Genomic DNA, 22,695 nt, shown 5'->3' on the forward strand with positions numbered 1-22,695 from the left:
TTTATCTGCATGGTTTTTCAGCTAGAGTTACTTCATTTAGCACTAGGACCCTGACCCCTCGGTTAAATTAAATGCCGTAAGAGTTATTTGACATCTGTTTCATTGTGGGATTTAACTGGGAAGGTCTCCTCCTTTTTCGATCGCCAGCGCTAAGAAAGAGAGTTGCCGTTTAAATTCTATAAATAGATCAGTTCTATAAATAGAGCACCAGTGAGGCACCACAGTTTTTATAGTTCATCCATTACACCAAAGTGCTATTACGCAGTGAGAAATGTGCTTTTCAAAATTGCCTCAAAAACAGCTCTCATAGGAGAGGAATGTCAACTGTTACACACAGGCAGAATCTAGCTTTAAATGAAGCTTTGAAAGAATAGACTGCTGAAGACTATTATGCTATGTTATTTATGTACATTAAGGACTTTACATTAGTCCCACCTGAATTTTAGATGTAAAAAGTTGAATAAGGCCACCCTCCATGGCCAAACCTTGTGATATCTGTATATAATAATAACAGAAAAGTACTTGGTCAATGAGATGCATTGCATAAGCCATCTCTATTCAACCTATTCAAAAGCACCGCAGATGAATGCTTTGAGTAGTCCTCGTGTGCCCCCCCCCCCCACCCTATTCAGAAAGTGACCTGAATGATGTCACTTCCAGGTGATGAGAGAGGGGTCATCTGATGTTCTCACCAAGCTGTACGACGCGGCCGTGGACAAGCTGGAGGCCATGAAGAGGGACTACGAGGCCCTGAGGAAGCGCTACAATGACAACACGGCCGGTCACAACAGCGACCTGAGTCGTCTGGAGCAGGCCGACGAGGAGAACCACCGTCTGCAGAAACAGCTGGACATGCTGCTGAAGCAGAGGGATGCTGCCATCCACTACCAGCAGCAGTACTCCTCCTCCATGAGGAGGTAAGGCTGCAGCAATCAAACTAGGGGGCTGGCTGATATGGACCTAGAATCATATCTCTGTATTTTTTTTTTTTGCTTGAATGGCGATACACAATATGTATCTCGGTATTTTCTACCAAGTGGGCTAAATGTTCAGTTGTAAATTGGTGCTTTCACAAAATATTTACACAATGGGATTTTTGATCAATAATGATCAGCAATGTGGGTATAATGACTAAGCGGGTAAAGGCAAATAGATAGAACAGGTAGAACAGTCTGGTAAGTTCAGATAATGACATCACTTTACTGTAATTCAGCCTTTAAAACCAGTAAAAGACAACACTTATGCCATATCATGATATTTTCATTCATTCATTCATTCATATTATAATATCTAAAATCTAAGACCGTGTCTAGTCTCATATCACAATATTGTTTTAATATAGATAATTAATATCGATAATAATAATATTGATGGTTTAATATCGCCCAGCCCTAACCTAAATCAAACCACACACACACACACACACACACACACACACACACACACACACACACACACACACACACACACACACACACACACACACACACACACACACACACACACACACACACACACAGACAGAGTCAGTCACCAGAGCAGCAGCACTGGCCCTCCCCCTACGATGAGATGGAAGCCTGCTATCAGAAGCAGGAGCAGCAGTAAACAAACCATAATGACATCCAGCAGTAGCAGCAAACTTTGCTAGCTGGCGCTGCATACTTATTACATGAGGTCAGTGTCAGTCAAATCTGCACATTATGAAGCACTCAAACTGTCATCTTCATCCAGGACAGATGAAGCTTTGTGATGGGCAGATGCTACCTCATTTTAACATGATTCTGGGAATGCAAGCCGGGTCTGTTGGTGTCGTTGTCTGTCTCGGTTCTCAGCAACCCGTTATGTTTTTAGAGTTTTGTTTGCCCAAGTATTCATTCAGGAAGGGTACAACACGATAATGGCCGCTCCACACCTCTCACGCTCGCCCATCTCTCCCCTGGCTCCAGGTTTGACGGCACGCAGCAGGAACTGTCCAAGGCCACGGCCCACAACACCGAGCTGCAGCGCGAGATGGAGCGGCTGCAGTCGGAAACCACGCGGCTCAAGACGCAGCAGCTGAAGGCGGCCAAGGACTGTGAGAAGTACAAGGAGGAGCGGGACTCCGTGTTCAGCGAGTACCGCCTGATCATGAGCGAGCGCGACCAGGTGATCAAAGAGATGGACAAGCTCCAGACGGGGCTGGAGGTGGCAGAAGCCAAGCTGAAGAACACCTCCTCCGAGAGACGCGTGGCCAGCGAGGAGCTGGAGGCTCTCCGACAGGTAACGAAAAGGCTGAGGGAAGCACTTTTTTGCCATACAGTTAAAGGGATATGCCAACATTTTGGGAGATTTTCCCATATTGCCGACAGTAAATGGAGAATCTGGATGCCTTTATTTACTCTCTCATTCTGTCTGTGGGAAAGAATGTGCTTTCTTGCTGAGAAAAGCCTTTCGTTTTCCCAGAAAGATAAGCACAAAAAAACCTTCTGATGTTTCCCGACGTAGCAATACATGTTCCTCATGTATCCATCATTGTAACACGTTAGAATAAAGAACTTCAGAACAGTCTTCTATTGTTTCCATTCTATGACGACCAAGCGTTATCTGACCTTGGACGTCAGCACTTTTGCGCCGTAAAGACATGAGGCCGCATGATGCTTCTCGCTCTTGTGCCAAAGGAGCTGGGCTCGGCGCTGGTGGACAGGGACCGGGCCATCTGCGAGAAGAACGAGCTGCTGGAGAAGTACTGCCACCAGGTGAAGGACAAGGCCGAGGCCCAGAAGGAGCTGAGCCAGGCGTGCAAGGACATGGAGGCGGTCCGCGAGGAGAGGGACGTGGCCCGCAAGGAGAGGACAGAGGCCATCATCCAGAGGGACCAGCTGCTGCGACAATACTACCAGGCCAGACAGGTAGAGCACACCCGCCAGAGGGGACATTTCTCATCGCTAATGGAGGAGTTGATTTATTTCACCGACTGTAATCCCTTCATCCCGTCTCAGATATGGGAATATATGGGCTTTCTCCACAGCCGGCACTTTCCCCACACATCAATTTCACCATTATTGTATTTTGTTGAGGAGCTGGTCTATCTAACCACTACAATACATCGGCCTGTAGATGTCTGTCTGTCTATCTAACCACTACAATACATCTGCCTGTAGATGTCTGTCTGTCTATCTAACCACTACAATACATCGAGCTGTAGATGTCTGTCTGTCTATCTAACCACTACAATACATCTGCCTGTAGATGTATGTCTGTCTGTCTATCTAACCACTACAATACATCGGCCTGTAGATGTCTGTCTGTCTATCTAACCACTACAATGCATCGGCCTGTAGATGTCTGTCTGTCTATCTAACCACTACAATGCATCGGCCTGTAGATGTCTGTCTGTCTATCTAACCACTACAATGCATCGGCCTGTAGATGTCTGTCTGTCTATCTAACCACTACAATACATCGGCCTGTAGATGTCTGTCTGTCTATCTAACCACTACAATACATCGGCCTGTAGATGTCTGTCTGTCTAACCACTACAATACATCGGCCTGTAGATGTCTGTCTGTCTATCTAACCACTACAATACATCGGCCTGTAGATGTCTGTCTATCTAACCACTACAATACATCGGCCTGTAGATGTCTGTCTGTCTATCTAACCACTACAATACATCGGCCTGTAGATGTCTGTCTGTCTATCTAACCACTACAATACATCGGCCTGTAGATGTCTGTCTGTCTATCTAACCACTACAATACATCGGCCTGTAGATGTCTGTCTATCTAACCACTACAATACATCGGCCTGTAGATGTCTGTCTGTCTATCTAACCACTACAATACATCAGCCTGTAGATGTCTGTCTGTCTATCTAACCACTACAATACATCGGCCTGTAGATGTCTGTCTATCTAACCACTACAATACATCGGCCTGTAGATGTCTGTCTGTCTATCTAACCACTACAATACATCGGCCTGTAGATGTCTGTCTGTCTATCTAACCACTACAATACATCGGCCTGTAGATGTCTGTCTGTCTATCTAACCACTACAATACATCGGCCTGTAGATGTCTGTCTATCTAACCACTACAATACATCGGCCTGTAGATGTCTGTCTGTCTATCTAACCACTACAATACATCGGCCTGTAGATGTCTGTCTATCTAACCACTACAATACATCGGCCTGTAGATGTCTGTCTATCTAACCACTACAATACATCGGCCTGTAGATGTCTGTCTGTCTATCTAACCACTACAATACATCGGCCTGTAGATGTCTGTCTATCTAACCACTACAATACATCGGCCTGTAGATGTCTGTCTATCTAACCACTACAATACATCGGCCTGTAGATGTCTGTCTATCTAACCACTACAATACATCGGCCTGTAGATGTCTGTCTATCTAACCACTACAATACATCGGCCTGTAGATGTCTGTCTGTCTATCTAACCACTACAATACATCAGCCTGTAGATGTCTGTCTGTCTATCTAACCACTACAATACATCAGCCTGTAGATGTCTGTCTGTCTATCTAACCACTACAATACATCGGCCTGTAGATGTCTGTCTGTCTATCTAACCACTACAATACATCGACCTGTAGATGTCTGTCTGTCTATCTAACCACTACAATACATCTGCCTGTAGATGTCTGTCTATCTAACCACTACAATACATCGGCCTGTAGATGTCTGTCTGTCTATCTAACCACTACAATACATCGAGCTGTAGATGTCTGTCTGTCTATCTAACCACTACAATACATCGGCCTGTAGATGTCTGTCTGTCTATCTAACCACTACAATACATCGAGCTGTAGATGTCTGTCTATCTAACCACTACAATACATCAGCCTGTAGATGTCTGTCTGTCTGTCGCATTTATCCTGATGGAAGTCCCAACATTCCTGCATTAGGAAATTACCAGCAACTAGGAGAAAAGGCTTTTTCCTGACTTTGACACATGGCACACTAGAAAGCTGTGCTGCATCAGACACATGGCACACTAGAAAGCTGTGCTGCATCAGAAATAGATCATTAAGCCGGCCAATGTCAAGTAGAAAATCCAATAGAATTAATTAAGCCCTGCTTGTAATTTCTTTTTTTAATTTAAGCACAGCAGTATGTATAATAATAATATAATAATAATCTTTATTTGTATAGCACCTTTCATACATAAAACCCACTTGGAGTTTGATGAAGAGACTTTTCTGGAAACGAAGACAAAAAGTGATCCTTTCCATAACGTAAATATCATTTACTATGTCCAACCACTCTTGTATTGTGGGGGCCTCAGGGAGTAGCCAGCGCCTTGTGAGCGCTTTTTTGCCAGCGGCTATTCAGAATAGCAAATAAATATTCATCTGATCGTCCTGTTTTAAAAATCAGCATTTCCTAAGAATAATGTGGAATGTGGAAAGGGAGAATCCATGATAAATATACTTTTCTTCAATGCTTTGTGAAACTCAGTCCAGAAAGGTCTTATCACTGGGCACTCCAAGAATACGTGCCAGTGATTGGCTCCCTGAAACCCACACTGTCTCCAACATTTACTTTCCACACCATCAATATGTGCGTTGTGTTTTGGCCCCTGCATGTCATTTCAGTGCATTAACCAAAGTGGATTAACGTGACGTTGTTGAAAGATTACCTGCTCTTTTTTTTTTTTTACAATAACAAAGTAAAAGTGCCTTGTGTATGTCCAAACCTTTCCTTCACCTGGTCCAGAAACAAGACTCTGCCACTCTGGACATGGAACGAGCCAACAAGGAGCTGGAGATGCTGAGGAAACAGCAGGAGGCCGTCTCTCAGGAGCTGAAGGAGGCGTCGCAGGAGGCCGAGGTCGCCAAGTGCCGACGCGACTGGGCCTTTCAAGAGAGGGATAAGATCGTGGCAGAGAGGGAGAGCATACGGTAAGGACACCCAAACACAAACACACTCTTCTCCAATTGGTCTGAACGATGCCTTTTGTCTCTCACTGGCACATGTGCCATAGAGGCCATTTACACCTGCCACTAGCATGTGTTTTCTGTGATCAGATTGCAATCGGATAGTGCTTGACCACTTGAAGGTACAGGTGTAAACGCCCCGATGACACATTCAAGACGGACTGCGATCTGATCGGCCAAACCACCTCCGGAGGTGGTCAGGGACGCATTGTGACCACATTGAACACAAGTGTACCGTAAATGCAATGTGTCCTCTCAATCCACATACGGCAACTGTATGCGGATTGGCAGGACACCTGTTTTGGGTGATCAGATTGCAAGATTGCAATCTGATCGCCCAAGACGCATGCTAATGCCAGGTGTAAATGAAATCAGGCTAATGCGGTCAAACACTATCCGATTGCAATCTGATCACAGAAAGCCGCATGTTAGTGCCAGGTGTAAATGGCGTCATATTTACACTGCACGCTTTCTCAGTGCACGGGGACTTGGGATGAAAATAGATTTGTTTTCATTTTGTGTGACATGTGTCACTCAGCACGCTATGTGACAACCTGAGGCGAGAGAGGGACAGAGCTGTGAGTGACCTGGCAGATGCTCTGAGGGACGTGGACGACACCAGGAAGCAGAAGAACGACGCTGTGAGGGAACTCAAAGAGCTCAAGTGAGTCATTCCTCCGTGTACTTTTTTGCCAGACTTATGCCATCTCTCAAACTAGTTAAAGCAGTGGTTCTCAAATGGGGGTCCGTGAAAAGTTTTCAGGAAAATAAAAATAAAACCTTTTTTGTTGTTGCAAAAGCTTCATATTTCAACGAACATATTGTATGCTTTAAATCTAAATTGGTTCATGGATTACATTCTAATCTAACAAACCTATCAATTTAAAAGTCAAGCACGTTACCGTGGAAACAATTAAGCTTAGCCCAAAATCACAAATCAGAATGAGGGGGTCCCCCCGGTATATTTTCTATCTTGTAAGGGGTCCTTGGCTGAAAAACATTTGAGAACCTCTGAGTTAAAGGACTGATCTTTCCACTTGTGTGCTGAGATCATTTTGAGGATGCAATGTTGTCATTTCAAACCAGTTCTTTTGTGCCACCCAGTGGTTGAATTAGGTCACTGAGTGAGTGAAAGGTTCAGACTATTTGTGTTGGTGACTACACATATTGAGGAGGCTTACAAATGTCATGTTTCCTACAGAGAAAAGATGGAAGACCAGTTAGAGAAGGAGGCCAGGTTTCGTCAGCTGATGGCTCACAATTCACACGACTCGGCCATCGACACCGATTCAATGGAATGGGAGACGGAAGTTGTAGAATTTGAGAAGGACAGGGTATGAGCGATCTTGTCCTTTTCTCAGATGTATATGAAGTAAATTACAGGTTTAAATGAAACCGATATTGAACATAGAATCAAATCCGAGTGATGTTGTGTTCTGTCTTGTTTCAGGAGGGCATGGATTTGAAAGCACTTGGGTTTGATATTGCTGAAGGGGTAAATGATCCATATTTACCAGGAGATTGTGGCATATTTGTCAGTAAAGTGGATAAAGGAAGTATTGCTGAAGGCAGATTAAGGTAAATGTCACACTGCTCTGCTACATCAGTAATGCAGCGACCAATATCAGTTTGGTATCATGTTCTTTTTTCTTCTTCTTCTTCGTCTTCTTCTTCTTCTTCTTCTTCTTCTTCTTCTTCTCTGGGAGAAATTGATTCACAGAAAAGTCCTTTCTCTCTGTTCAGGGTGAACGATTGGTTGTTGAAAATTAATGACGTGGACCTGACCAATAAGGACAGGAAGCAGGTGATCAAAGCAGTCATCAGCAGAGAGGGGGTGCTCAATATGGTGGTTCGCAGGAGGAAGTCACTGGGTGGACGGGTCATCACTCCCATCCAGTTAACCCTTGTTGGACACAAAGGTCGGCTCCGTCAAGAGAAAACTTTCCAATTAAAACAGCCCAATAACATTTAATTCTGATAACATTTCAGTAGACAAAACGGATGTATTGCAAGAACACAAGTCTTCATAGTTGAATATTTGGTGGTGGTAGTTGTGTGTGTGTGTGTGTGTGTGTGTGTGTGTGAATGATGACTGTTTTTGGATTACATTTTGGATGATGAAACTCAATGTGATTTCTCACTTTGTCTTCGGCTTCACCTCCCAGACAGTGGCATAGGCCTGGAGAGTGGAGTGTTTGTCGCCACCTTGAGTCCAGGAGGTCCTGCTGCTAGAGACAACTCTCTTACTGTTGGGGACAGACTGTTGGCTGTGAGTTTGCTGCTTAAAACTATATTGTTTACATGAGACAGATTGCTGCCCATTTAGGCCCATTTGACTGCTATGATGGGCATCAGCTTTGACCTCTAGTGCCCTCTGCTGTTCACAGCAATATTGTTTTCAAATGGTTCAAATCAAGGAACACAGCCAGTCTGATTTTCCAGACCTTCATGAAATTTGGATCATCATGTCCTAATTGACCATCCATAATGAATCCATGTGTTTCCCATACAAATGCCTTGGCAATCAAACTTAATGATGTGTATATATAATATATATACACACAACAATATTATACAGTATATTGTCCTTGGAGGTCTAGCTGCTTTCCTGATCTTGAGCGATGATCTGACTTGTTTTTGCTCTTCAGATAAATGGAATCGCACTCGATAACAAGTCGCTGTCTGAATGTGAGGCTCTGCTGAGGAACTGCCGTGATTCCCTCAGCATCTCCCTCATGAAGGTGAGCTCTTCATCTACCACCACAGAGGGAAAACTAAAACTCATTTAGACCCTGGAGGAGATGATAAGAAAACAAATTACCATGTGATACTCCCTTTAGAACCAGTTGGGTGAGGATAATTACAATGAGCTTCTGGAAGTGAGAGATAAAAGTCTATTAGGCTGAGCCATTAGATTTTCTCATGTTAACAGTGTTATCCATCCAAGATCGATCAGATTGTTAAATCCAATGTGAAGCACGTCAGCTTAAAGTAGTAATCTGCAAAGGATGAGAAAAATGTAACCGCCAACAGTTGAGTAACTGACTCTATTGTCGGCAGCCTCTGAGCACTGCAAAAATGTGAAATAATGTCTGCTTCTGTAGAGAGTCGTTTTTGGCTTAGTGCCCATGCCAATATCTCACTCACTCACCCTGGGATTTTTCAAAAAATATACAAAGGATGGATTTTGGTTGGTGGAAAATGTAATGTGTGAGTGATTGTAACATCAGGACCATTGACCTAACAGATACTGCTTTTTTTAGGGTTGATTCCCCACAAACTGATTAATGTGTCACATCCCACACTGAGTCACAGAGACATGTCAGTCTTCAAAAGCACCCTTGTAGGCTTTGTGTAAGTAGTCCTGTAAAAGTAATGCGCTTTCAACCATTCCCCCTCCAGTTCCTCCCACAGAGCTGCTCTGGCCAGAGTTTATTTGAAAATGTGAGAGACTCGGAAAAGAACTCCAACTCCCGGCTCCACTCCTGTGAGCTCCACGCCAGGAACTGCAGGAACTCCAAGCACAACTGCTCGACGCAGACGGACATTTACAGCTCTGACGTAGGCAGCGGAGGGGATGAGGAACACAAGGACACGGGTGACTCTTTAGACAGCAGCAGCAGCAACAACCAGTGCCACCAGAAGACCTTTTCTAGTAGCTCCCTGCACTCTTACACTCTTACACAGTCCTCCTACACCCTTTCCCAGCGAGGAGGCTCCTCCATCCAGCACAGTCCCTTGGAGCCCCACCAGCAGTTCTGGTACAGGAGGCAGGAGCTACTCCACCATCGCCCCCTCACCTTCAGCCCTGTGGCGTCCGACTGCAGCCCCCAGCAGACCTCCCCGGACAGGGGGCAGGGCCCGCCAGAGAAGCCCAGCGGAGGCACGTGGCCCAAAGTCATGGTTGGGGCCTCCATTCCCGAGGGCGCCCAGCTGTCCATCTACAAAAAGCCCAAACAGAGGAAGTCCATCTTTGACGTGGATACTTTCAGAAGACCCGAGGCACCGCCCAAGCTGGACTACCTGTCTCTGTCCCAGCTACCCAAGCACTCCCCGCAGAGCTCCAAATCGGAGGCTGGTCAGGCTCCTCCCACCCCGCCGGCCAGGAGCGACTCGTTCAGGTTCAAACACCGGCAGCAGAACAGTTCGGCGTCGGACTCCACCATCACTACAGGCACTCCGCCCGCCTCCCCCGCCCAGTCCTTAAGCCCACAAGATGGGGGAGAGGCGGGGAAGCAGCACTACTATGCCGATGCTTCTCCAGTGGAGACCAAGAGCAGCCCCAGGAAACCTGCTGTGGAAGAGGGGAGTAGGCAGAGGTCCGTGGAGCAGGAGAGGAAGAGGTACCGGCCAAAATCGGCACCGGCGCTGCGACGAAACCTGACCCCTTTACACATCCCGATTCCAATGCAGGTAACTGAGAATGTGTTTGAATGTGTTGTCCTACTTTGGTCCATTTGGCATCTTGGTTGATACGTCTCTGTATTTAAGCCTTATGCTTCTCTCTGGTGGGTCTTAGCAGCTGTTTGTATTTAAGCCTTATGCTTCTCTCTGGTGGGTCTTAGCAGCTGTTTGCATTTAAGCCTTATGCTTCTCTCTGGTGGGTCTTAGCAGCTGTTTGTTTGTATTTACTTTACTTTTACTTTTTACTTTACTTTATTTCATTTGGCAGACGCCTTTCTCCAAAGCGACGTACATACAGAAAATAACAACCATAAGATCATGTAACATACATAGTGGAAAGCAGAGATAAGGAAAAAGATAAATACAATAAAAGCCAACAAACAAACAAACAGACAGTTGAAGGTCCGTGGGCAGCATGTTAAGGGTGATGGAGAGGGAAGGTTAGGGGGAGGTGAAATGGAGAGAAAAGAGATGGGTTTTTAACCGATTGCGGAAGATGGGGAGAGATTCGGATGTCCTGACCAAGGGGGGGGAGCTCGTTCCACCATTTGGGGGCGAGACAGGAAAAGAGGCGAGATTGAGAGCGGCCCTTGAGCCCGCGAAGCAAGGGGGGGGCGAGACGGCTTGCGCTAGTGGAGGGGCGGAGGGAGCGGTGGGAGGGTTGGAACGTGACCAAGGTTTGAAGGTATTGGGGGGCAGTATTTAAGCCTTATGCTTCTCTCTGGTGGGTCTTAGCAGCTGTTTGTTTGTATTTAAGCCTTATGCTTCTCTCTGGTGGGTCTTAGCAGCTGGTTGTTTGTATTTAAGCCTTATGCTTCTCTCTGGTGGGACTTAGCAGCTGTTTGTCTGTATTTAAGCCTTATGCTTCTCTCTGGTGGGTCTTAGCAGCTGTTTGTCTGTATTTAAGCCTTATGCTTCTCTCTGGTGGGTCTTAGCAGCTGTTTGTCTGTATTTAAGCCTTATGCTTCTCTCTGGTGGGTCTTAGCAGCTGTTTGTTTGTATTTAAGCCTTATGCTTCTCTCTGGTGGGTCTTAGCAGCTGTTTGTCTGTATTTAATTCTTATGCTTCTCTCTGGTGGGTCTTAGCAGCTGTTTGTCTGTATTTAAGCCTTATGCTTCTCTCTGGTGGGTCTTAGCAGCGGTTTGTTTGTATTTAAGCCTTATGCTTCTCTCTGGTGGGTCTTAGCAGCTGTTTGTTTGTATTTAAGCCTTATGCTTCTCTCTGGTGGGTCTTAGCAGCTGTTTGTCTGTATTTAAGCCTTATGCTTCTCTCTGGTGGGTCTTAGCAGCTGTTTGTCTGTATTTAAGCCTTATGCTTCTCTCTGGTGGGTCTTAGCAGCTGTTTGTTTGTATTTAAGCCTTATGCTTCTCTCTGGTGGGACTTAGCAGCTGTTTGTTTGTATTTAAGCCTTATGCTTCTATCTGGTGGGTCTTAGCAGCTGTTTGTTTGTATTTAAGCCTTATGCTTCTCTCTGGTGGGTCTTAGCAGCTGTTTGTTTGTATTTAAGCCTTATGCTTCTCTCTGGTGGGTCTTAGCAGCTGTTTGTCTGTATTTAAGCCTTATGCTTCTCTCTGGTGGGTCTTAGCAGCTGTTTGTCTGTATTTAAGCCTTATGCTTCTCTCTGGTGGGTCTTAGCAGCTGTTTGTCTGTATTTAATTCTTATGCTTCTCTCTGGTGGGTCTTAGCAGCTGTTTGTTTGTATTTAAGCCTTATACTTCTCTCTGGTGGGTCTTAGCAGCTGTTTGTATTTAAGCCTTATGCTTCTCTCTGGTGGGACTTAGCAGCTGTTTGTTTGTATTTAAGCCTTATGCTTCTCTCTGGTGGGTCTTAGCAGCTGTTTGTTTGTATTTAAGCCTTATGCTTCTCTCTGGTGGGTCTTAGCAGCTGTTTGTCTGTATTTAAGCCTTATGCTTCTCTCTGGTGGGTCTTAGCAGCTGTTTGTCTGTATTTAAGCCTTATACTTCTCTCTGGTGGGTCTTAGCAGCTGTTTGTTTGTATTTAAGCCTTATGCTTCTCTCTGGTGGGACTTAGCAGCTGTTTGTTTGTATTTAAGCCTTATGCTTCTCTCTGGTGGGTCTTAGCAGCTGTTTGTCTGTATTTAAGCCTTATGCTTCTCTGGTGGGACTTAGCAGCTGTTTGTTTGTATTTAAGCCTTATGCTTCTCTCTGGTGGGTCTTAGCAGCTGTTTGTTTGTATTTAAGCCTTATGCTTCTCTCTGGTGGGTCTTAGCAGCTGTTTGTTTGTATTTAAGCCTTATGCTTCTCTCTGGTGGGTCTTAGCAGCTGTTTGTCTGTATTTAAGCCTTATGCTTCTCTGGTGGGACTTAGCAGCTGTTTGTTTGTATTTAAGCCTTATGCTTCTCTCTGGTGGGACTTAGCAGCTGTTTGTTTGTATTTAAGCCTTATGCTTCTCTCTGGTGGGTCTTAGCAGCTGTTTGTTTGTATTTAAGCCTTATGCTTCTCTCTGGTGGGTCTTAGCAGCTGTTTGTCTGTATTTAAGCTAGGGATGTCAACGGTTAACCGTTAATCGATTAACCGTCGCTAACGTCGTTGTTCGGTTATTGCTGTCGGTCTATCAGTTAATATTAAAAAAAAAAAAAAAAAAAAAAAAAAAAAAATTTTTTTTTTTTTTTTTTTTGGTCTATTTACTCAATGAGCTCATGCCCAAACAAGGCGTGTCTATTTAGATGCTGAAATGTTAATGCTTTTTGTGTTAGAAATTCTAACACAAAAAGAATTTGTGTTGAAATGTTGATGCTTTTTGTTAATGCTTGTTAATGCTTTTTGTGTTAGAAATTCTAACACAAAAAGCATTAACATTTCAGCATCTAAATAGACACGCCTTGTTTGGGCATGAGTTCATTGAGTAAATAGACACACAAAAAAAAAAAAAAACATTTTTTTTTTTTTTTTTTTTTATATTAAAAAATTATGAATTAACCGATAGGTTAATCGATTATTAGCGTCGGTTAATCGAAAGTGAAATTAACCGAAAATTGACATCCCTAATTTAAGCCTTATGCTTCTCTCTGGTGGGACTTAGCAGCTGTTTGTTTGTATTTAAGCCTTATGCTTCTCTCTGGTGGGTCTTAGCAGCTGTTTGTTTGTATTTAAGCCTTATGCTTCTCTCTGGTGGGTCTTAGCAGCTGTTTGTCTGTATTTAAGCCTTATGCTTCTCTCTGGTGGGACTTAGCAGCTGTTTGTTTGTATTTAAGCCTTATGCTTCTCTCTGGTGGGTCTTAGCAGCTGTTTGTTTGCTTTTTGCAGGTACAGAGTTTCTCTAACGACGAGCATTCCCCAGAGCCGGTGGACCTGGTGCGCTTCTCTCCCATGCGCTCCCATCGCTACAGCATGCCCTTTGCACCCCCAGCCTACAGCAGCGTCGATCCCTGTAAGCCACCCGACCAACATGACCCGTTGTGCTCTGCTTTTAATTTTGAAACTCCGGGGGGCACGGTGGCGCAGTGGTAGGCACTGTCAGCTCACAGCTAGAAGGTCCTGGGTTCGATTCCCACCTGGGACGCTGTGAGCGCTGAAGGAGTGCCTGCCCAAAAGGGCCTTTCTGTGTGGAGTTTGCATGTTCTCCCCGTGCCCCCTGGGGGTTTCCTTCCTATAGGAACCCCTCACCAAAAACATGCAATATCCTGGTCGCTGAATGGTCCCTCCTCTGGTCGTTCGGGGCGCCTGTTCGGAGGGAGGGGAACTCGTTGGAATAGCGTGATCCTCCCACGTGCTATCTCCTACCGGTGAAGCTTCCCCTGTCAGGTGAAAAGAAGCGGCTGGCTACTGCCCATGTCTCGGAGGAAGCATGGAGCCAGTTTCGGCTCTCCCCAGATCGGCAGAGGGTGGAGCAGCAACCAGGATAAATAAATTAAAATTAGCACTAATAGAGGATAAAAATGGGATAATTTTTTTTTTTAACTCCAGTGTTGAGTGTTCAGTCTTGTGATCATTAGAGCTTTTTTTTTTGTGTCTGATCTTTCCCCCTTGTCTTCCTGCGCCTTCCTCCAGATCCAGTGCACCGAGGCCTGGCCCCGTGTCCTGCTGTGACCGCTGTGATGAGGAACCCAGTCTACACAGCCTGGAGCCGTGAGATCCAGTCCAACGACTGTCCTCCAGCAGCCAGCCCGGGCCTCCACCCACAGTCACATACCAGGTGCTATACCCCTCCACCCACAGTCACATACCAGGTGCTATACCCCTCCACCCACAGTCACATACCAGGTGCTATACCCCTCCACCCACAGTCACATACCAGGTGCTATACCCCTCCACCCACAGTCACATACCAGGTGCTATACCCCTCCACCCACAGTCACATACCAGGTGCTATACCCCTCCACCCACCCATCTGCGCACCTGTCTGACTGTTTGTTTTTCACATGTCCAGTGATGTCATTCTTAGTTAGCTCAGCACATCCTGTGAGTAATCAGCAAATTGTTTTTCACGTCATTTTTCATCTGCATATCGTATCTCAGTCGGCATTAATGTAATAGATCCTGTAATGTAGTAATGATGTAATTATTATGCAGAACAACATGGTTTACCCGGCTCCAGATCCCATGAACAGATGGCATGCTGCAAATTACTCTCTATCTTTCTCTGGGTTGAAGAACTGACTGCCAGGGATTTATTGTGAGGCCCTTTTCTCCACTTGTAGCCCCCAGCATCAAGGTGGGCTCAGTCTGGACCTCAGCCACAAGCGCACTGGAGACTTTGCTGAGACAAGCTACAGCCAACCACCACACAGCACCAACTCCCTGCCCTCCAGTGCCAGACTGGGTATGTGCCACATTTATCACACTGCTAGTTCTATGCACATTTGAACTTCCATCATCTGTCCTATAAATCAGTTCCACACATAACAAGTAACATAATGACAGAATGTATGAATGTCTTGCTCATATTTTGGGTTTCATACACTTTCTGTAATAAAACATCTAAAAGCAAAAGTCTTATCAGATGGGGGACCATGGGATAAAATCTTATTAAGTTAAGTTAAGTTATCCTTTATTTATCCCCATGGGGAAATGCATCCTCTGCATTTGACCCATCCTCTACTAGGAATCTTCCTGGAACTAGGAGCAGTGGGCAGCCGCAGTGCAGCGCCCGGGGACCAACTCCAGTTTTTTTTTTGCCATTGCCTTGGTCAGGGCACTGACAGCAGTCTTAACCCTAACATACATGTCTTTGATCATCATGTCTTTATCAAATAGGGGGGGGTCCGTGGTGGCGGTCTAATTTGGGTCAGTTTAGGGGTCCTTAATGTGAACAAGTTTGAGGACCACTGCTATAAATGATCTGTCCCGTTATGTCTTCATGGTAAATAAATTCCATCTGTTTGTGTCACAGGCTCCTCAAGTACTTTACAGTTTAGGGTGGAGCGCATTAAGATCCCCCCGACTCGATATCCACGTTCTGCTGGGTCTGACCGAGGTATGGTTGAGTTGTGCAGCTACAGCATCAGGCAACACAGCATATACATACATACATACATACATATTTTGGTCTGAATCCAGATCTCGATCACTGAGAGACATTCACTGTACCCCGTTGATGTGAAACCTATTTTCTCCCTTGCCACTGCAGGCTCCCTCTCCCATTCGGAGTGCAGCAGCCCGACGCCTCCAATGTCCCCCGTTAACCTGGAGACATCATCTTTCAGCAGCAGCCAATCGCAGAGCTCCATTTCCATTCAGCCCAGGATATCAGTCAGCCCTGCTCCAATTGGTGACAGGCGGAAAGATGGGTAGGCCGGCCCACCTTCTGGGTCATCATACTGGTGATACTCAGCGCAACACTGGGATGTGTTCTCCACTATTTGTCTGTAGCTCGTCGGTATCTATCAGCTCATCCACACCGCTCTCCTCTCTGCTGTTTCTCAGTCTTACCTGACACTTTTCCTCCTTGATATAGGTGATCACCATCTTTCTTCCCTCTCTCCATCTCTTCCTCAGATGTCTTTCTTCTAACACCTCCTCTCTCAGACTACCGCTGGCAGCCAAGCCCAAGTTATTCTCTTTAAGAAGCTTGAGGTTGGTTCTGTGCTACTCTGAGCCAAATACAAAGTTTGCTATCTGCAAGGTTGTTATGGCATGCGTCGCAGAACTGAATCTAGGGCTGAACAATTCATAAAAATGTTATCGAAATCATAATATGGCCGACTGTAATTTTCAAATCGCAGAAGACACAATATTTGTAATAAGGCGAAATGTGTGTCAAAATTGCATTTTATTTTAAATTAAATATTGTCGTGCAGCAGAGATGTCCTGGCCTACCCATCATATTCTCCAGACTTAAGAAAACATCTTTGTTTGGTACAGATCCCTGCAAAAATCACACCATAATAATCGTTTTAATGCATTTTTAAATTAAAAAGAGAGTAATGTTGTAAAAAAAGAGAATTCCCTATCATCACAAATCATATTGCAATATCAGTCAAAATAATCACATTTAGATATTTTGGATAAATCCGTTCAGCCTTAAATTCAAGGTGGCTCTAGGTTTGTTTGAATGCTTAATAATGCTACTGAAAGCTAATGGATGCATTTATCTTTAAATCATCATTTTTGCACTTTGCTGTGCTTCTCATTCATTCAGAGTGATGTTGAAGCTTGTATGATTGCATGACTTTGAGTTGGAGTCTAAAATGTGCTTTGCACTCACCGCACAGCTCCCATATCTTATTGCTGAAACCTCTTTAACAGAAGCAATACATCTTTGGGCCAAAAGAGATATATTGCTGTATTGGGCCAACGCAAATCCTATGCCTAGAGATTGTCATTTGCATTGTTAACCCATTGATACCTGATGCAGCATTTGTGTGTATATCCCTCATTTGTGTGCGTAACGCGGTTTGCGGTCTTAAAGGGAAACACACACAAATGCTGCATCAGGTATCAATGGGTTAAATGCAAATTCACAGTCGAGGGAGCTACATTGTGTTGGATCCATTCGACTGCAGGCAGCAGCTTCTCTTTTCCTTTTCATGTGCTGTAGGATTGTGTGCTTAGGTAGGTTTGCATTGAACTGAGTCACATCTTCTCTTGGATCCTCCCAGCAGTCTCCCAGGCTTTCCTCAGATGTCAGAGAGCATCACAGTAGTTCAAAGTTGTCCTTTGTCCTCTCTTTCGGTCCCAAGGCCGTGTTTGGAAGAGCCACGCAATGTGACGGTACAGAAAGGGGCGGAGCCACTGGGCATCTCCATTGTGAGTGGAGAGAGCGGCGGCGTGTTTGTGTCCAAAGTGACAGAAGGCAGCATCGCCCACCAAGCTCATTTGGTGTATGGTGACCAACTCCTAGAGGTAGCTACTGTAGCACACTGTCCAGCTGTGGTCCTCAATACATCAATACAAAGTGTGATTTCCTTGTCTGTTTCTCATGAATTATTGCCGTTTTTTAATTCCAGTTCAATGGAATCAACCTGCGGAATGCCACTGAGCAGCAGGCGCGTCTGGTCATTGGGCAGCAAAGTGAAACAGTCACCATTCTGACGCAGTATAATCCTCACATGTTTCAGCCAGGCAACCACTCCCGTTCAGGGTAAGTCCTCACATGTTTCAGCCAGGCAACCACTCCCGTTCAGGGTAAGTCCTCACATGTTTCAGCCAGGCAACCACTCCCGTTCAGGGTAAGTCCTCACTTATTTCAGCCAGGCAACCACTCCCGTTCAGGGTAAGAACTAGAATCACTGAGACTTGAGGTATAAAAACACAGCTACAACAATTTATACAGAGTGCTTTATTCATTTCTAGGGATGTCACAATATATCGTCCCCCGATATATCGCGATATCAAAACGTGACAATATGTATCGTTGAGATGAAATTTCATATCGTGAGAAAAAGAAGCTGAACATGGTGGCACTGATCTGCATCTGATTGCATCCTCGCTCTCCTTTTCATTGCTTTGTTTGAACAGACGAGGGACGTTACAGACACGGAGGATGAAAATGGTGAAATTACTCAAATTAGCGTGGAGGATGCCCCCTCAACTTACAAATCGATTGCAAAAAAATATTGTTAAAATATCGTATCGTTATCGTGAACCCAATATCGTGTATCGTAACGTATCGTGAATTGAGTGTATCGTGACACCCCTATTCATTTCAGATGATCGAATTAACCAAATGAAAACAATCTTCATTGTCACCGTGCCAGGGCCTATGGGAATTGTTTACAGTACAGCATGATTAAATCAAAGTAACGGCTATGCTACATACATGGACACCTAACATGAAGTATCCAACAACACATAATGAATACAACACATACAACGCACTGCACTGCAAAAAAAGTAAATGGTGGAAGATTGGTGCAAAATATAACTAGCATAAAATAATAAATGCAGACGCACATGCATACAGGATCTGCAAAATAACATTGAGTGCAATAAGTTGCACATATGATATAGATTTGTTTATACAGTGTATGGAATGTATATGTGCACCTTTTGTAACCTCACTACCGTAAGTATCACCTATTTTAAGGTCTCTGAAAATCACCAAACAGCTTGTTAAGATTCTACCACCCTCCCTTTCTCCTCAGTTCTCAGATGGAGTCCATCAGCAACCAGCCGACCCCCCAGGACAGCGGTGCCACGACCCCGGACAATGGCTCCACCATCGATACATTGAGTGAGCAGGATGAGGGCACCATGACTCCACCATCCAAACAGACCACTCCTGCCACCAGCCCTCACAGCTCCTTCAGGTAGGACCGCAAAAGCCCTCACAGCTCCTTCAGGTAGGTAAGTGTTTGTCTTCTCAGATAGCACTATTTTAAGGGGAAGCTCTTCTGTGTCTCTTCAGATTTCATCTTCTGTTTGTCACATTGATTTCCCTGTTGATACATAGACCATGCTGCAACATCTATATAGCAAACACATGTGAAAAGCCTTAAGCTATAGCCATGGAAGGTCCAAAATTCAAACCCTGACCGCGAGCTCTGCCTCCAGGCTGCCTGCCACAGGTTCCCGCAAGGCTGTAGAGCCACGCCTGGTGAGGCTGAAGAGGACCCAGGTGGAGCTGGGCGTTCAGATCTGTGGAGGCAACCGTTACGGCATCTATGTTGAAGGTCTGGAGGATGACAGCCCTGCTAACGGTCCTGATGGCCTGCTCCCTGGAGACTTTATCCTGGAGGTACCTGCAATGTTTGATCAGAATAGCTAGTACACATTGCTGCACAAACATGACCTGGTCAATCTGGGGCTGACACATTTTAGGAAAGTTGGACATATAATCACATCACCTCACATACCTCAAGACATCACCTTACATAATTCAGACAAGTTGCACCGTGTGTTAAGTAGACTGGGCAGACGCACAGGTCAGTTATACATTCAAAGTACAAGAATTGTTCATATGTGGCATAATTTGTAACCATTTCAGCATTTAGAAAGTACAACTAGGTAGGTAGCTAAATGGCAAAATATGCACATCATACCATATCTGCAAATCCTTTTTGACTTGGATTCATTAAAACCGTTGTAATATATTTTATGCATTGCTTGACTTGATGTTGCAGAAAATGATGAGTCATTGTGTGCTCGCAGCCTCGCTCAGTATCCTTTTGTCTGGTTAATTGGTTAATTGGTTAATCTGGTTAATTGATGTTTTTCACAGTATAATGGCATCAGCATGAAGAAGAAAACGGCGGAAGAGGCTTATTTGGAAATGTTGAAACCAGCTGAAACGGTCACATTCAAAGTCCAGCGCCGTCTGGAGGAACTTGCTGTGATCAAGGATTCCCCTGGAGATGGGTTCTTCATAAGGTGACTAATTAGCAAACAAAACTACCTGGCGACAAAGTTTCCACTTCATTTGTCCCAATGGGCAACTACATTTGCGCAGGTATTAAAGCCAACATGAAACAAACTGTGCCACTGATAAGCACAGCAAGGAGTCAGCAATGCAAGGTTTTAGGCACCACCGCCATCACCACGTGTATCAAGAACATCATGGTCGACAATAGAGACACTGCATGAAATAGGCCACGCCCATCACAAGGGAAAGCTCTCCATTCACTTCCAAACACCAGCGTCATTTTCCTTGAATTAAACCTACTGTAGCTAAAAGCTGTTGTGTGGTGGGCTGCACAGACAACAAATGTAAAATAATTGCCAATTAAAGTTTTTTTGTACTCCCGAGCAAAACAAGAAAGCCATTGAGAAAAATGGGGATCTATCTGTCAAGGAAGTAAGTTGGAGTGTTCATCTTCCGTATATATGATCTTTGTGTGCAACATGTGATATTGGAGAACGCCAGGATTGGGGGGGGTGTTTTTGTTTCCCCCCGTTTTGGGCGTGGTTTCTGAATGATAACGCGCTCCGCAGTGTCTCTATCAGTCGTCCCTCTACTATTTGAGGGGGACCAAAGGTAGTACAGATAAAGGAGTCCCTATGCTTATTTTTGGCTGTTTATCCTCTTTTTTTGGCAGTGGTGACTCCTGCGTATATCCCTGTTATCTTACTGGCTATTATGTTATTCAGCCATGTTTATCTGTCAGTTTGATGTTTCCTTGTATGACCAAAGGTCAGGGGAGAAGTTCACCATAACCTGAACTCCTTCATTTGTTCCTTCTTCTCTCAGAGCACTTTATGAGAGGTCGGCAGAAGCAGAGCAGGAACTGAGCTTTAAGAAAGATGACATCCTGTACATTGAAGATACACTACCAAACGGCAATTTTGGCTACTGGATGGCCTGGAAACTGGATGAGAACGCACAGAAGCTGGAGAAAGGGCAGATCCCCAGTAAATACATGTAAGTCCAGCCTATACTTCGCTTTACGTTTACACATGGCTGGATGTGTTATTACGGTTCAATTGATCTGAACCCACTGTTCTACCTCCATAACATCAGGATGGACCAGGAGTTCTACAGAAGACACAGCATGCCTGATATGAAAGATGATAACGGCGCCAGCAAGACTCTGTCTGCCGCTGCGCGGAGGTCCTTCTTCCGCCGGAGACAGAAGCACAAACGCAGTGGATCCAAGGATGGGAAGGAGCTGATGGCTCTGGATGCCATAAGCACAGATTCCTTACCCATCACGGATGGTAAGAAACCACCTGCCACAGCATCATTACAATCACTAGATTAACTGTATGCGTCTTATACTGCAGCGTAACTCATTATGCGTCAGTACATGTGTGGCAGTACCCTAACATTTAGAGAACCAGATGTGTGACCAGCTGGGAATATCTGGGCGGGGGAAGCAAATGAGTAGTGAAACAACCATTAAAGTGCCCTTGAGCAAGGCACTTGACCCACAACCGCTGGAGTAGACTTGCTTGGTGGCCAGCTGTCTTGGGCAGCTCACAGGTGTAACAGCTGTGTTGGGCAGCTCACAGGTGTCAATGTGTAAATGAAGCAGGCATGCATGCTCAGCAAAAAATCTGAATATACGTAGCTTAGGAGAAAAATGATAGAACTACATTACAGAGTTAATTGTAAGGCAACTTTATCTTTGTGTATTTCTATGCCGTCTTGGTGTCTTCCTGAATGAATGACATAGATATTTCTCTATTTACTGCTCAGATGGAGCTAGCCTGGTGTACCAGCGGGTCCTGAAGGTGGATTGCTCGTTCCCGAGACCAGTGCTGATCTTGGGTCCATTAGTGGAGGCCAGCAAAGACATGCTTGTGAATGAGGCTCCTGCCAAGTTCTGCCGCTGTCTGCCTGGTGAGCAAGCGTACACATGACATCCACTCTGTAAGGTCACATGACATCCGGTCTGTAAGGTCACATGACATCCAGTCTGTAATAGGGCTGCACGATTAATCGTATCCATATCAAAATCACAATATGGCCAAGTGCCATGTCCAAATCGCAGGAGCAGCTGCAATTTGAGTAAGGTAAAATGTCACAACATACCATTAAATGAAGCATGGTGGTGCTACAGAGATGCCCTGGCCTACAAATCATATTCTCCAGATATATATACAGTATATATATCTATATATATCTATATCTAGCCTGGGTAAACCCAGCCCCCACGTGACCTGCTCTCAGACCTCTGGTTCTCAGTCACTAGGTGACTGAGAACTCTTGAGAGCAGGTCACGTGGGGGCTGGGTTTACCCAGGCTAATCTATATCTATAACGGCGATATAGATAGATAGAGATATATAGATATGTATGTATGTATGTATATGTTTTTACTTACACCCAGTGAAAATGAAATGAAAAAATTGGCATTCTGACTAAAGTCGTGACTCATCACAATATCTGTCAATATAATTGCTATATGATTTATTTTTATTTTTTTGCACATCATGCAGCCTAAGTCTGTAATTAGTTGTACTCGTTAAGAGTGATCACGGTGTGAGGCACGGTTGTCTTCTGTTGCATGTTG

At 44.8% G+C, this 22,695-nt stretch overlaps 1 protein-coding gene across 1 annotated transcript in view; it reads left to right on the forward strand.

The window, feature by feature from the left end:
- LOC310775516 (disks large homolog 5-like) overlaps nt 1–22,695 on the forward strand; it is a gene marked incomplete at its 5' end in the record, with an annotated part of 57,537 nt that overhangs the window by 27,936 nt on the left and 6,906 nt on the right. The window contains 25 exons of the mRNA XM_083635678.1: nt 661–917; nt 1,947–2,259; nt 2,658–2,888; nt 5,720–5,904; nt 6,479–6,604; nt 7,142–7,274; nt 7,394–7,518; nt 7,684–7,859; nt 8,106–8,209; nt 8,589–8,681; nt 9,343–10,353; nt 13,611–13,734; nt 14,355–14,499; nt 15,005–15,126; nt 15,697–15,780; nt 15,934–16,093; nt 16,302–16,379; nt 17,486–17,648; nt 17,753–17,886; nt 18,890–19,054; nt 19,299–19,482; nt 19,966–20,114; nt 20,932–21,102; nt 21,202–21,398; nt 21,880–22,023. Coding sequence (XP_083491804.1) covers nt 661–917; nt 1,947–2,259; nt 2,658–2,888; nt 5,720–5,904; nt 6,479–6,604; nt 7,142–7,274; nt 7,394–7,518; nt 7,684–7,859; nt 8,106–8,209; nt 8,589–8,681; nt 9,343–10,353; nt 13,611–13,734; nt 14,355–14,499; nt 15,005–15,126; nt 15,697–15,780; nt 15,934–16,093; nt 16,302–16,379; nt 17,486–17,648; nt 17,753–17,886; nt 18,890–19,054; nt 19,299–19,482; nt 19,966–20,114; nt 20,932–21,102; nt 21,202–21,398; nt 21,880–22,023 — 4,774 coding nt within the window. The remainder of the gene's footprint in view (nt 1–660; nt 918–1,946; nt 2,260–2,657; nt 2,889–5,719; nt 5,905–6,478; nt 6,605–7,141; nt 7,275–7,393; nt 7,519–7,683; nt 7,860–8,105; nt 8,210–8,588; nt 8,682–9,342; nt 10,354–13,610; nt 13,735–14,354; nt 14,500–15,004; nt 15,127–15,696; nt 15,781–15,933; nt 16,094–16,301; nt 16,380–17,485; nt 17,649–17,752; nt 17,887–18,889; nt 19,055–19,298; nt 19,483–19,965; nt 20,115–20,931; nt 21,103–21,201; nt 21,399–21,879; nt 22,024–22,695) is intronic.

The sequence above is a fragment of the Poromitra crassiceps genome, assembly GCF_964638095.1.
Source record: "Poromitra crassiceps genome assembly, chromosome: 4".
NCBI classification, from domain to species: domain Eukaryota; kingdom Metazoa; phylum Chordata; class Actinopteri; order Beryciformes; family Melamphaidae; genus Poromitra; species Poromitra crassiceps.